Below are 13,501 nucleotides of genomic sequence, written 5' to 3' on the forward strand. Positions count from 1 at the left end.
GCAAGAGAACCCATGACATTGCAGGCCGCTATTCCTTGAAAATAAAAGGCACCTCTCCACCTCCTGCTCCATTAAAAGGAGGGACTTTTGGCATCCCTCTCCACAATCGCTTTGAAGTGCTATAGGAAAAAAAGTCCCTCGACTCTAAAGAGCCTGTTGTTTCTCTTCGGACCAGGTCTGCAGAGATTGGGTAGGAGTCTGGATATAGAGGATTTTGTCCCTCTCTCCCCACGAACTCCACACTACAAGTGTTGTCCTAGAATGTGAAGGGCATAAGAACGAGAGAGGAGCAAGAAAATATTTGGCAATGCATGAAGAGGAGAAAAGATATAAACTGTTGGTGTCTGCAAGAACACCACCTTGATGCCTCAGCTCCGAGAAAGAAAACACTTAATGAACTACTTTTCTTTTATGGAACCTCTCCCAATGGATTTAGTGGTGTGATGACACGAGTCCACGGGGATCTAGAGCCAAAAAAGAAATTTCAACACCCGTCTGGGAGGGCTCTTGCGATGTCAATTAAGGTATAAAAATATTTGTTCACTATTGTCAACATATATGTCCCTAATGATTCCAAAGGCAGGATGATGTTATGGAAGAACCTCTCACAAATGCAAATTGGGGGGGAGTTTCACATGGTGGGAGACTTTAATATGATCTTTTCTAGACAAGATAGGCAGGGCCCTGCAAACATTCTTGCTAGGGGTGAGTGTAAGAAATGGATTTCCCTAGAAGATAAATGGGCTCTGGTTGATGCCTGGAAGACTGGCCCACGGAAGGATGACGCGGGTTTCACTTACCACCACAGTCTTTATTCCTCCCAGTCTGCCTCTAGACTTAATAAGCTCTATTTTTCTCACAGCAGGGATTGGATGCCTTCTTCATTGCTTATGAAGGTCCTCGTAAATGAGTTTCTCAGATCATTTTTCTCTTCTTTCAACATTGGTATTTACTACAGAATAATACATCATCGTAGGGTGCCAAGAAACTACTTATCACCTACCCAAATCTATTTAAAGATACTCACTTTAAAGCTCTGGTGTCTCGAGCTGTGGAAGAACTAAGCCAGGACATCATCAAGGAAAGGACACTCATAAAAAAGATTTAGTAAAAAATTCCAAACTGCAATTAAGAGAGTTGGACCAATGCTCAAAAAGGCTAACAACCAAGTAACTTCATTCTTCAAATCCAAATTTGAGGAGTTAGGCCAAAAGAAAATGCAAGGCAAGGCCTTTAACCAAGATCACATGGAATGGCTAAAGATCAAGCAGACCTTTCATGAAAGAGAAATGATGGAACTTACTAATCTCCTCAAGCTTCAGGCCAAAAAAAGGAGAACAAGGAGTTGAGATCAATGTAGCCAAATCATTGGAAAGGAGGACTCTCTCTCTCCCATGATCAAAGTAGCCAGGGTAAGATTTTTACAGCCACCCCAAAATTAGTAGACTTAGAACGAGCTAATTATTTGAAAATTTCCCTTACCTGAACTAATGATCATTTTTAATTGCTTATAAAGAGGTGTAATAGATGGGGTGGACTCAATTCTTAGTCGTTTATTCAAAACAGGAGATCAATAAAGATGTTAGGTCTACGTATATAGAAAGATCTAGACCAAAATCTAGGGTATTTCTTGGGACTTATAACTAAAATGCCCAATTTTGGACCTTGAAAATCAAGGTCCAATTGATTTACAATTGGGAATTTTCATTTTCAATCGGAAAATTTACACTACAAACCAGGACATGTGAGCATTGGAAGGTGACGCTTCCTTGTGCGACCATCATCAGATAGTTCTCTCTTTCGGCTTTCGAGCGCTCTATACTTTTTTCTTTACAATCTAATTTAATAACTAAGAAATAAAGAGATCCATAATTGTACACCTTAGTTCAAGTCATAGGACCATTGGTTTCAACTTCTTCCAAAAAAAGACCCATTCAATATCTCACAACTTTTGTTGTGCTACAAATAAGAAAAGAATTATGAATTAAGAGAGTGGTTGGAGGCTGAAAATCCGCCGTCGATAATTAGGTTGAGGCCGCTCACAAAAGCTCCATCTTCAGAAGCTAAGTAAAGTGCGGCACGTGCAATGTCCATAGGAGATAGAGAGTGGCCAGTGAGATTAGCATGAGTGTCAACAAAATTTTGGGCTTGCTTCGGGGTATAATTAGGGTCTCCAAAGCCATCATGGAAGTAGTCCATCAAAAGTGGTGTCACCACTCCACTTGGGGAAATGCAATTGACGCGTATTCCATGCTTACCCAAGTCGCTTGACGCGGCTCGCACAAGCCCAAGTATAGCATGCTTGGAGACTGTGTAGGGAATAGGAGCCAAACCACCCAAAACACTAGCTACACTAGCAGTACAAAGTATGACACCCTTAGTTCCCTTGTCCACCATAGCCCTACTTGCATACTTCATCCCCAATGCCATGCCATGCACATTCACTTCCAATACACGACGAAGGTCTTGCATATTCAAGCCCTGTACGTCTTCAACCACAGTCTTTCCCAAAATACCCGCATTATTGAACATGATATCAAGCTTTCCCCATTGCTCAATTGCAAACGCCACAAGTGCTTCCACGTCTGTCTCAAGAGTCACATCACAATGCTTGAATATTGCCACATGCTTGCCCAACTCACTAGCTAATGAAGTTCCTTTCTCGACTTGAACATCTGCTATGATCACACGTGCGCCGTTGTCCACAAAAAGGCGAACACTAGCCTCACCTATGCCGCTTGCCCCACCAGTAATGATGGCCACCTTCCCTTCCAGCCTACAAAAATCAATGAATTAGTTAAATTTTAACCAGAAAACCAACAAAATTTTGCACATTTTAGAGTTTAACGTCGCCCCCCCTTGCCCCTCTCCTTCCTACCTTGGAGGATTCAATCCACAACCTAGAGTGTGAGCACTAAGTGCCCCACATGGCTCATGCATGCCGTTCATGGGATATAGATGTCTAACTCAAGTTCTCACGTTTAAACAAATCGCAGCGGGGAATGTAAACTTATGTAACAAGATATATGGAGTCCGATTAATGTCAGGGCCCTTAGATTGACGGGGTTCTTTGATCCCATATCCCATGCCGATGTGAGATATAACTCTTTTTTTTTGTCGTTAGGAGGGGGGGGGGGGCTCGTCCATAAGTGACACGGGAAGAGAGACAAGGGATTGACGGCATGGGCTCCTTATCGACGGTGCGAATGCCTTGGACCATCGAATCGATGCACCAAGAAGGGGGGGGGGACTATTTGACACCCCCCTTGTCAGGTGGGATCTACAGTCCACCATCTTTGAACGATGTGGACCGTCATTTATTCACAAGAATAAAAAGATTACGACTAATTGAGCCCCTGCGACTCGAACCCACCACCTACACAACCGGAGGCCATGACTCTCCCATTAAGCTATCGCGCGCCATTTGAAATGGAGGTGTGAATATAGAATCTATAGCAAAAATGACGGGGTGGGGATCACATGGTGTTCACTTGGAGATCACTTTGGGATGGTCGGGGTCACACTATAATCACTTGGTAATGGGTGGGGTCACAAGGTGATCACATGTTGATTGGGATTCACACGGAGATCACTTGGCGGTCACTTGATATTCACATCAAATTTACTTGGGGTTCACTTTAATTGTGATCACATGTTGATCACTTGGGGATTAAACTGCCATCAGACGGTGCAAAACTGATCCCGCCGCCCCCAAACAATAGGGACTGTAGATCCCACCTGAGAGAGGGGGTGTCAATAAGTCATGAGGACCTCCACGCTATCTCGCACGGACATGCTCAAATGGGATCAATGGTTGAGGTGATTTGGGCCGTCAGATACACATTTGGAGTATTTGGTAAATTCGGAGAGAAAAGTAAATTCCGGCAAGCTTGTGAATTCGGGTCAATCCGCACTCCATGACTTGAACCCCCGACCTCCCCACCACGAGCCATGTGCTACGTCCTCATGCGTATATTCAAATATAGGTGATTCGGGTACGTCATATTGTAAATATGGGCCGATTAGGAAATTCAGGGCAAATTTGCAAATTCGGGCAACTTAGTAAATTCGGGGCATCGTCAAATCTGACGGTCCATGATTGACGCGCCCCGCATTTTCCTCCTCCACCATTGATCCCATTTGAGCATGCCCGTGTGATATAGTGATGAGGGGGGGAGGGGCATTGGTACGGAACAGGACCAGTAGTCACACTTACTCTGCCACATAGAGAGAGAGAGAGAGAGAGAGAGCATGAACTCAAGACCTCTGCCACATTGAGAGAGAGAGAGAGAGAGAGAGAGAGAGAGAGCCTTTACCGATGAAGAGGGGTTTCTGATTCCTGAGCTGTGACCCAATGCTCTTTCTACCCTATTCACCTTGCAAAAAGCTGCGGGGAGAGAGAGAGAGAGAGAGAGAGAGCGAGCATGAGCGAGCATTTGAGACGGACTCTGGCCGGTCCTTGTACTAGGCTTGTAGAGAGAAACGCTCGTAATCCTCCCTCTCTCTCTCTCTCTCTCTCTCTCTCCAATCTGGCCAGACACTCTCTCTCTCTCTCTCTCTCTCTCTCTAATCAGGTGGAGCAGTGTTGCGTGCATACCTGTTAGAAGAGTTGGCCATGTCGCAAGAGCGTCGAAGGGGAACGCAGAAACCAGACAGTATGACGGGGGTCAGACGATGGAGGGCATCAGGCAGGGCTGGCCTTGTAATCCTCACCAAGAAGATGCTGATTCGCTAAATGTGGCTCACGGTCAAATCCCCCTCCACTACACGACGGGCCTCACTCCTGCTTTCTAATACTACTACATACTTTGCTCAATCATCTCCCAATTTATTAGATGGAATCTCAGCAAATTCCATCCCAACTAAGCCAAGCTCTGTGCATTGCCAAGTCCAGAGGCAAAAAGAAACACGCATCAGCAAGAAGCGAACCTGGTTGGTCCCCAACACAAGGAAGCCTTTTGCGCTAAACCAATCAGTCGATGCCAGCTGTTTGCAAGCTTCTGCCCATTTCGGCATCTCCAAGAATTCGAATTTTAAACGTTTTTTTATTATCATGCATGCATATTAGCTTCATCAAAAGTAATACTGCCTATGGATCTGCTCTCTAATAATCTATATAATAAGTTTATGGCGCTTGGGATTCTGGTGGAAAAATTACCATGTGGCAAAAAATAATGTGTCCAGCTGTTTCCCTCATCTCTTTCAAGGTTTGCCAACATCCCTTTGGTGGAGAGAGAGAGAGAGAGAGAGAGGAAGAAGAAGGAGATATATTTTTACGTTCTAAGCTTAAACGGCTCCTTGCGGGGCCACTTGCTAGAGGCATGGATGGTAGTGGCTTGCTTCCACTCCTTCTCTCTCCATTTCGATGCAACGGCTTAACAGGGGCCAACTCCCACTTCTCTCTCCATGTTGATCTAGCAACCTAGCCATAACTGGTGTTCTCTGCATCCTCCGTTGTCCACATGTACCCTATCATCATCACTAATCTCCATGCTACAAAGGACATCCTTGTAATTGACTTTTACACCCTAAAGACTACAACTCTTAGTTTCCTTCTCCTCTATGACCCTCCAGACTATGCATACCCCGCCAGCTCGGTAACACGTTGTTGCACATCGCCTTGACTTTTGTTGTCGAAGGCAGCCTCCCGCCACCATTTTGGCTGCCCGAGCTCCCCACTCACCACCCGCTTGGTCTCTAGGGTGGCAGCTCCCGTCTCAGAGTCCATCTCCCCAGCTTGTGCAAGCGACAACCAACCATATGTAGCTTGAGAGATGCCCCTCCCCAGGGCTCTATGCGCAAAATATACAATTTCAATATACATCAAAGTTGTAGAAGCCTTTTCATGGGGGAGAAGTTCTTAGCGCCCGACCTAGCATGGAGTTTAAGCCATGAACCGAATTGCATCCAGAGGTACCTAACGACTAGTGCTACACCTGAATGTGGGGTATGAATGAAAGCGTACTCAAGAAAATGACCAAGTGGAGGGTGAATGCATGTATACACCACATTGTGAGAATGAAGAGAGTGAGAGAAGAGTAGAGGGTGAAATAGAGTGCGTAGAGACACATGAGAATGACAAAAGAGAATCTTTAAATTCCTCATCTAAATGAAACAAGCAACCATGAATTAATGCAAGTACAAAATCTGGGTATATCATAACTTCAAAAATATATAAATGACCAGTAGAAGCATCAGACCCTGTGTAGGGATCGAGCAAGCGGAGAATTTCACTTCGCAAGGAGAGAGCCAGAACACCTTCAACTTACCTGAACCAGACATAAGTTGAGGCCACTTTGCCTCCCTCCATGGACCCGAGCTCTGCAAGGATTCCAAATACTAGCAGGTGGTAAGAAATCAATACCGCCCATATTAGTTTAGGCGCCACACCTCTTTGATGCCCAGCATCAGGTGTTTAGGAAAGATCCCCCATGCGTTAGCCGTGCAGGTCGTTCAACCTTTGATGCATTAATCATGTACATGAGCTTAACAAAAATCAAAAAATCTAGGAAATACTCCTGTCAGGACAAGGGCAAGGCCAGGGAGTTACGGACTACGGCCAGAGGCCAGGCTAGGCAATGTGGACAGGGGATCCGTCTAGGGCAAGAGGCTAGGAGCCTGGCTTTATATGGGAGGTTGGGAGGAGGATCTCAAGGTCTAGCTACCCTAGGCTTTAAACGGGTATCAAGAGCCAATCACTTTTTTGGGGGGACAAAAAGGCATGGATAGCCACACCTATCTGGAGCTTTTGCATGTGCATGGAGGCATGAAGCTTCTCTACACAGGAAACTCGACAAGAGCTCTCGAGTGGGCAACCCCGCTTGTGACGAGGAAGGGCGACTGAAGCACCTACGTGAAACCGAGCGGTTTTGGCCTTGAACGGCACGCGAGCCCGTGCTGAAGAGAATACGTCTCTATGGCGGACACAACCGAGCACTTCCCGCGGCGTCACGAGCCTTCCTCGCTCTTGGCGACTCAGTTAGCAAAACTCCATCGCCGTTTTTTCCTGGCTTTTCACACGCTGCCCTAAGGTCAAAACCCTTGGGCAAAATTTGTTGCAATAGCATGCATGCCCACCCCGACATACACCCATACAAGCCAAACGTGTCTCGGCGAACAAACAAGGGTACTGTCCTTGATTCTTGGCATACCTGTCAATAAGCCAGGAGTAATTAAGTTGCAAAATTTTGCACTTAATTATTGTACGGTAATATTTTCGGCTTTGAACCTCAATTTTGTACCCGGCCAAGGGCAACATAACCTCGCCGTAGGGCCGAGAACTTCTTGGACAGGACGTCAATTCCTTGCAACTTCTTCCAAATTGCAAAAACTGTAGCTTAGTCGACGGCGGCTTTTAAGTTTTCAAACAAGTATCCAACATCACTTGTTTTCTTCGGAAGCTAGAATCAACGGCGACGTGTTCAAGCGGTGTAAGTGAACGGACGGATTTACGGGTTGCTTAAAGCTTTGACTACCAATGTAATTAGCACGGCTAATTACCGATTGCGGTGAAACCTACGGCTACGGGATTGTTTTTTGAATCAAGGTATTCTTCTTTCTCTTTCTTACACTGCATGGTGTTGCCATGGATTCAGATATCAATATGACCTTTGATTTCGAGCATCATACGCCTTATCCTTCCCATGATGGCTCGTGGCCGGATGCTCTCACGGAGGGTGCCCGCGACGCTACGGGAGGTGATGACGTTTATGAATTGCTCGATATTCAGAAATTTCATGCACTTCAGACACGCATATCAGTAATGGAAGGAAATTTTGCATCTTTAAATGAAAATGTCACTAAATTATCTACGTTAGTGATACAATTTATGCAGCAATAGGCCAAGGGCCCTGTTGACACACACATGCATGAGCACGCTGCCACTCATGGGCAAGGCCCTTCTATTCATGGACAAGGTCCATCTCCGGATTCTTTGCACACTCTCACTGCAAAGGAGGTGGATGAGTTTTTGAAAAACACCAAAACATCAACTTTTAAGGGAGAAGACCGAGATCACAATAAGGATGCAGTGAATATCTTTCTCAGCAAGTGGGATGGAATTCACGCCTTACGGCGTACTCTGGATGCAGTTAGAACATTGTAGACAAGTCTGACTCTGGAAGGCAAGGCCTACAAATGTGGATATCTCTCAAGGAGAATAATATGATACTAAACACCTTTCAACAAGTACGTGGGTTTATCTGCGGTCTGACGCTAGAGCTTAAGAAGCACGTCAAGACTCAGGACCCTAAAACACTTGAGGAGGCCAGAGTTAAAGCACACATTCATGATGATCCACATGAAAAGAAATCACATAATAATCACGTGCCTACTAATACACATGGTGATACACGCACATAGTATGGGCACAATAAAACGAAATTATAGTAGCCAAATTTGAAGCAGCTAAAAACCCCAAGGGGTCTCGTGGTCCTCTCTCTCCTAAGGACTTTGATAAGGCTAAAAAGAGAAGTTATACTTTCAAAGCTTGGGAGGCGGCTACGGCAAAAATGATTGTCCCAAGGGGAAATCTGTTGCTCACGGCAAGGAGAAAGCAGTGCACATGGTGCAACTGCTGCCTCTTGAGTCTTCCTCACGATTCTCTATAGTGGAAGTAACACACATCGAGGTGGTGCATGAATGTTGTATCACAGCTTCCATGTGGCAACTGACCTTCGGGCCACATGAGTTAGTGCGTATGCACGCATCTCTGCAAGGGCACAAGGTGCGCATCTTGGTAGATGACGGTGCCACTCACAATTTCATTAATTATGCATTAGTGGAAAAACTCAAATTACCCCAAACTCCGAGTTCCCACCGCACAGGGTAGCAATGATGAATGGTTATGATGTCGAGATATGGGATACTCAAGTTTGAGTTGTACTATTGGAAATACAAGGCTATTCCACATCCTTGGATTTTCAGGTTATGAACATGGAGAGGGCAAATGTGGTTCTTAGTAGGGAATGGTTGCATAGCCTAGGACCTTTGATTTCGAGCATCATACGCCTTATCCTTCCCATGATGGCTCGTGGCTTGATGCTCTCACGGAGGGTGCCCACGATGCTACGGGAGGTGATGACGCTTATGAATTACTTGATATTCAAGAATTTCGTGCACTTCAGACACTCATATCAGTAATGGAAGGAAATTTTGCATCTTTAAATGAAAATGTCACTAAATTATCAACGTTAGTGATACAATTTATGCAGCAACAGGCCAAGGGCCCTGTTGACACACACATGCATGAGCACACTTCCACTTATGGGCAAGGCCCTTCTGATCATGGACAAGGTCCATCTCCGGATTCTTTGCACACTCTCACTGCAAAGGAGGTGGATGAGTTTTTGAAAAACACCAAACCACCGACTTTTAAGGGAGAAGACCGAGATCACAATAAGGATGCAGTGAATATCTTTCTCAGCAAGTGGGATGGAATTCACGCCTTATGGCATACTCTGGATGCAGTCAGAGCACTGTAGACAAGTCTGACTCTAGAAGGCAAGGCTTACAAATGGTGGATATCTCTCAAGGAGAATAATATCATACCACAAAGTTGGGCAGCCTTTAAGGCTATGTTTCGAAAAGAATTTTTGCCTACAAATGAGGCAGATCGAAATTGGATGGCTTGAGACACGTGTTCCATGCAACAACACCCATCATTACTTGAATATATCTCTCGTTATCGAGATGTTATCCTCAAGTTGGAAGGACTAGACACCTTTCAGCAAGTACGTGGGTTTATCCGCGGTCTGACACCAGAGCTTAAGAAGCACGTCGAGACTCAAGACCCTAAAACACTTGAGGAGGCCATAGTGAAAGCACACATTCATGATGATCCAGATGAAAAGAAATCACATAATAATCACGTGCCTACTAATACACATGGTGATACACGCACATATTATGGGCACAATAAAACGAAATTATAGTAGCCAAATCTGAAGCAGCTAAAAACCCCAAGGGGTCTTGTGGTCCTCTCTCTCCTAAGGACTTTGATAAGGCTAAAAAGAGAAGTTATACTTTCAAAGCTTGGGAGGCGGCTACGGCAAAAATGATTGTCCCAAGGGGAAATCTGTTGCTCACGGCAAGGAGAAAGCAGTGCACATGGTGCAACTGCTGCCTCTTGAGTCTTCCTCACGATTCTCTACAGTGGAAGTAACACACATCGAGGTGGTGCATGAATGTTGTATCACAGCTTCCATGTGGCAACTGACCTTCGGGCCACATGAGTTAGTGCGTATGCACGCATCTCTGCAAGGGCACAAGGTGCGCATCTTGGTAGATGACGGTGCCACTCACAATTTCATTAATTATGCAATAGTGAAAAAACTCAAATTACCCCAAACTCCGAGTTCCCACCGCACAGGGTAGCAATGATGAATGGTTATGATGTCAAGATATGGGATACTCAAGTTTGAGTTGTACTATTGGAAATACAAGGCTATTCCACATCCTTGGATTTTCAGGTTATGAACATGGAGAGGGCAAATGTGGTTCTTGGTAGGGAATGGTTGCATAGCCTAGGACCTTTGATTTCGAGCATCATACGCCTTATCCTTCCCATGATGGCTCGTGGCTTGATGCTCTCACGGAGGGTGTCCACGACGCTACGGGAGGTGATGACGCTTATGAATTGCTTGATATTCAAGAATTTCGTGCACTTCAGACACTCATATTAGTAATGGAAGGAAATTTTGCATCTTTAAATGAAAATGTCACTAAATTATCAACGTTAGTGATACAATTTATGCAGCAACAGGCCAAGGGCCCTGTTGACACACACATGCATGAGCACGCTGCCACTCATGGGCAAGGCCCTTCTGATCATGGACAAGGTCCATCTCCGGATTCTTTGCACACTCTCACTGCAAAGGAGGTGGATGAGTTTTTGAAAAATACCAAACCACCGACTTTTAAGGGAGAAGACCGAGATCACAATAAGGATGCAGTGAATATCTTTCTCAGCAAGTGGGATGGAATTCACGGCTTACGGCATACTCTGGATGCAGTCAGAGCACTGTAGACAAGTCTGACTCTGGAAGGAAAGGCCTACAAACATTAGGAAATTTCAGAGGTCATTTGGAGGGCCATATGAAGAGAGAGAAAAATAGAGCGCGTCCAATGAGCATGAAGGCTACGTTACGTAGGAAAGTACGTGGAAAGACTCAAAAAAAAGGAAAATAGCATAAAACTTTCACGAATCTAGGATTGTAGCATAGTAATTTCCTTCCTTTTACCGAGCTTTTAGGTGCTTGCATGTGGTCCCACTTCTGATATTCTCTTATGGTCATTAACGTACTGGAGGGTGACCATTAAGCCCGCACAAGATATTGGAATTCTAAAACACTTTCCCTCCATTAGAATGCTTTCAAAGTGAATCTCCCTCCACTAAAGCTTTTCTCTGAGAGCTATGGCGTCCACGTCTTCTCGCCCAAGAGGCTCCAGGTGTTTACTATCTCTCACACCAACAACCAACAACTGCACTTTGCCTAGAAGGCCAAGTAGTAGCATATCCTCAATTACAATACCAGCTTCAATAAGTGCAGAGAACCAATGGGTTGGACAAAGGATAAACAAAGGTTCATGGGTCCTCATGCAACCAAGAAGACCCAAGAGATCTAGTGGTATCAACGTTTACCGCTCAGCATGGAAGGCCAGAGTGTTGGATTTCAAAGTTGAAATCGGCAAAAGATCTGTAAAGGAAGTTCTTGTTCAGCATGTGTTTACCCATCCTGAGGTGATAGCAAACGGTGGAAATGTATCAGATATACATCAACCACGTTGCAATTGTAAGTACTCTTGACATGTGAACTTACTGATACTCTCATTATAACTTTTCTTATATATTTTGCAATGTTTCTCCCGCTTGTTATGAGTAATGTCTCCATTCTTCACAGCTCAATTACATTAGATTTGTCATTTGTACTTATTGATACTCTTAGTTTAACTCTTCTTATATATATTGCAGATGTTTATCCCTCTTCTTATGAGCAATGGGAGCCTGTGGAGTGCATAATAGGCCTCTTCCATGTTGTTCATGCCCACATTGGTTCTCTACAGTATTCAGAGAGGAGCAGCAAAAGACTGGCTGATGAGGGAATCTTTTTTTATGACCACTTTTACCAACTCAGCTCAGGGAATAAGAATGGCATGTTGGTGAAAGTGCCTCTACCAACCGATTGGAACACTGTGGACTGGCCAGTTCCCGAGGAAACAATGGTGGAGGCAATGCGAAGTAAGCTCTACAAGGATATACAAAGGTATCTACGTAGCTCTATTCCTACCAAACTGGTTAGAATTGCAAACTTCTGTTCTGTTGCACTCTTCATAGAGCTGTTTCATAGCTACAACATCCGAGTTACAAAAACTATGTTCATGTGCAAGTCATTTCAGCAGTCATCCTGTGACAAACTTCTTGACAAAGGATGGTATGCAAAGGAAGAGATTGGTTTACGGTGCGAGGTCGCGCTTGATACTCTAGTTGTCAAGTACATGATTGCAAGCCAATCACTGTTACTCTCGTTTTGGTATATGCGATCACAAATGCTCAACGGTAAGTACATTCCTATGGACCAGGTTTCTGCAGGTTTGGAAGATAATCCTGCTGTGGATGTGGAAGTGATTGATAAAGAGCATGGCCTACTATTGGTGGTTACAATAAGGGAGCTATGCAGTCTTCAGCATTTGCGGCATGACATCATTGAAGAGTCAATGGACAAGGACCTATCAGATTTTTCCTTTTTCCTAGCTGGCTGTAAGGTGATGCGGCGAAGGGAAAAAGATATTTTGTGCAAAGAGTTGGATGGTCGGGTTGAAGTAGTGTCAATGTAACAGATATTCTTATGAACCCAAGTGTATACAAATGACTTTCAAGACATGAAGTTTATTGAGCTCATTTTTCAATTGTGCCCTGTGAAAAAGTGTGCTTGAAATACATTTCTTTACCACGTCAAATCTCTCTCTCTCTCTCTCTCTCTCTCTCTCTCTCTCTCTCTCTCTCTCTCTATATATATATATATATATATATATATATGTTAGACAAGACAAAGACATGATAGAAGAGTCATCTTAATTCATTAGAAAGTACAAACTCGTCCGTGAACAATGGACTGAGATACAATTTCTGTAAGTATGGAATCAGAATGTCTTCAAGGTAAAAATCGAAGGAATGCCCCTCGAAAGAAGGTGGTGAGACACTTGTTCCCGACGGATTTAGTTCTCTCTTTTCAGGAGTATCATCAATTAGTAGTGTATTAGTTGCATCAAAGGGTACACCGATTTGGCTAAACGGTTTGTACAAAAGAGGTAAGTGTGGTTTTTTAGGGTGGTAGTGTCCCTCAACGGTAACGCATTTTCTTTGATCATACAAAAAGGCAAAATCTGACGTGTGAGCGTGGCATACACTGCAAACTATTGCAACTAGTGGCGACAAGTTTTGCCTTTGCATTGAAGACCATATGGCAACTCTGAAGCGCGGAAGAAGAAAGTGAATAAATTC

At 44.4% G+C, this 13,501-nt stretch overlaps 1 protein-coding gene across 1 annotated transcript; it reads right to left on the minus strand.

Annotated features, from left to right (window-relative positions):
* Nucleotides 1-1,885: 1,885 nt before the first annotated feature.
* On the minus strand, nt 1,886-4,879 carry LOC147453850 (short-chain dehydrogenase reductase 3b-like). Its single transcript, XM_086517213.1, has 2 exons — nt 4,598-4,879; nt 1,886-2,776 (listed from the first exon to the last, which is right to left on the minus strand). Exons 1-2 carry the CDS (start codon nt 4,615-4,617, stop codon nt 1,978-1,980), a joined length of 819 nt encoding a protein of 272 aa, XP_086373339.1. The 5' UTR covers nt 4,618-4,879; the 3' UTR covers nt 1,886-1,977.
* Between the last annotated feature and the right edge of the window lie 8,622 nt (nt 4,880-13,501).

This window comes from Adiantum capillus-veneris, chromosome 7 (assembly GCF_014529385.1).
Source record: "Adiantum capillus-veneris isolate H3 chromosome 7, ASM1452938v2, whole genome shotgun sequence".
In the NCBI taxonomy this organism is placed as follows: Eukaryota; Viridiplantae; Streptophyta; class Polypodiopsida; order Polypodiales; family Pteridaceae; genus Adiantum; species Adiantum capillus-veneris.

What these genes read in the sequence shown, in the direction of transcription:
- LOC147453850 (XM_086517213.1), bottom strand. Translation starts at nt 4,617, where the DNA reads ATGGCCAACTCTTCTAACAG. An exon ending in ATGGCCAACTCTTCTAACAG is followed by an intron (nt 2,777 to 4,597) that starts GTATGCACGCAA and finishes TGATTTTTGTAG; the next exon opens with GCTGGAAGGGAAGGTGGCCA.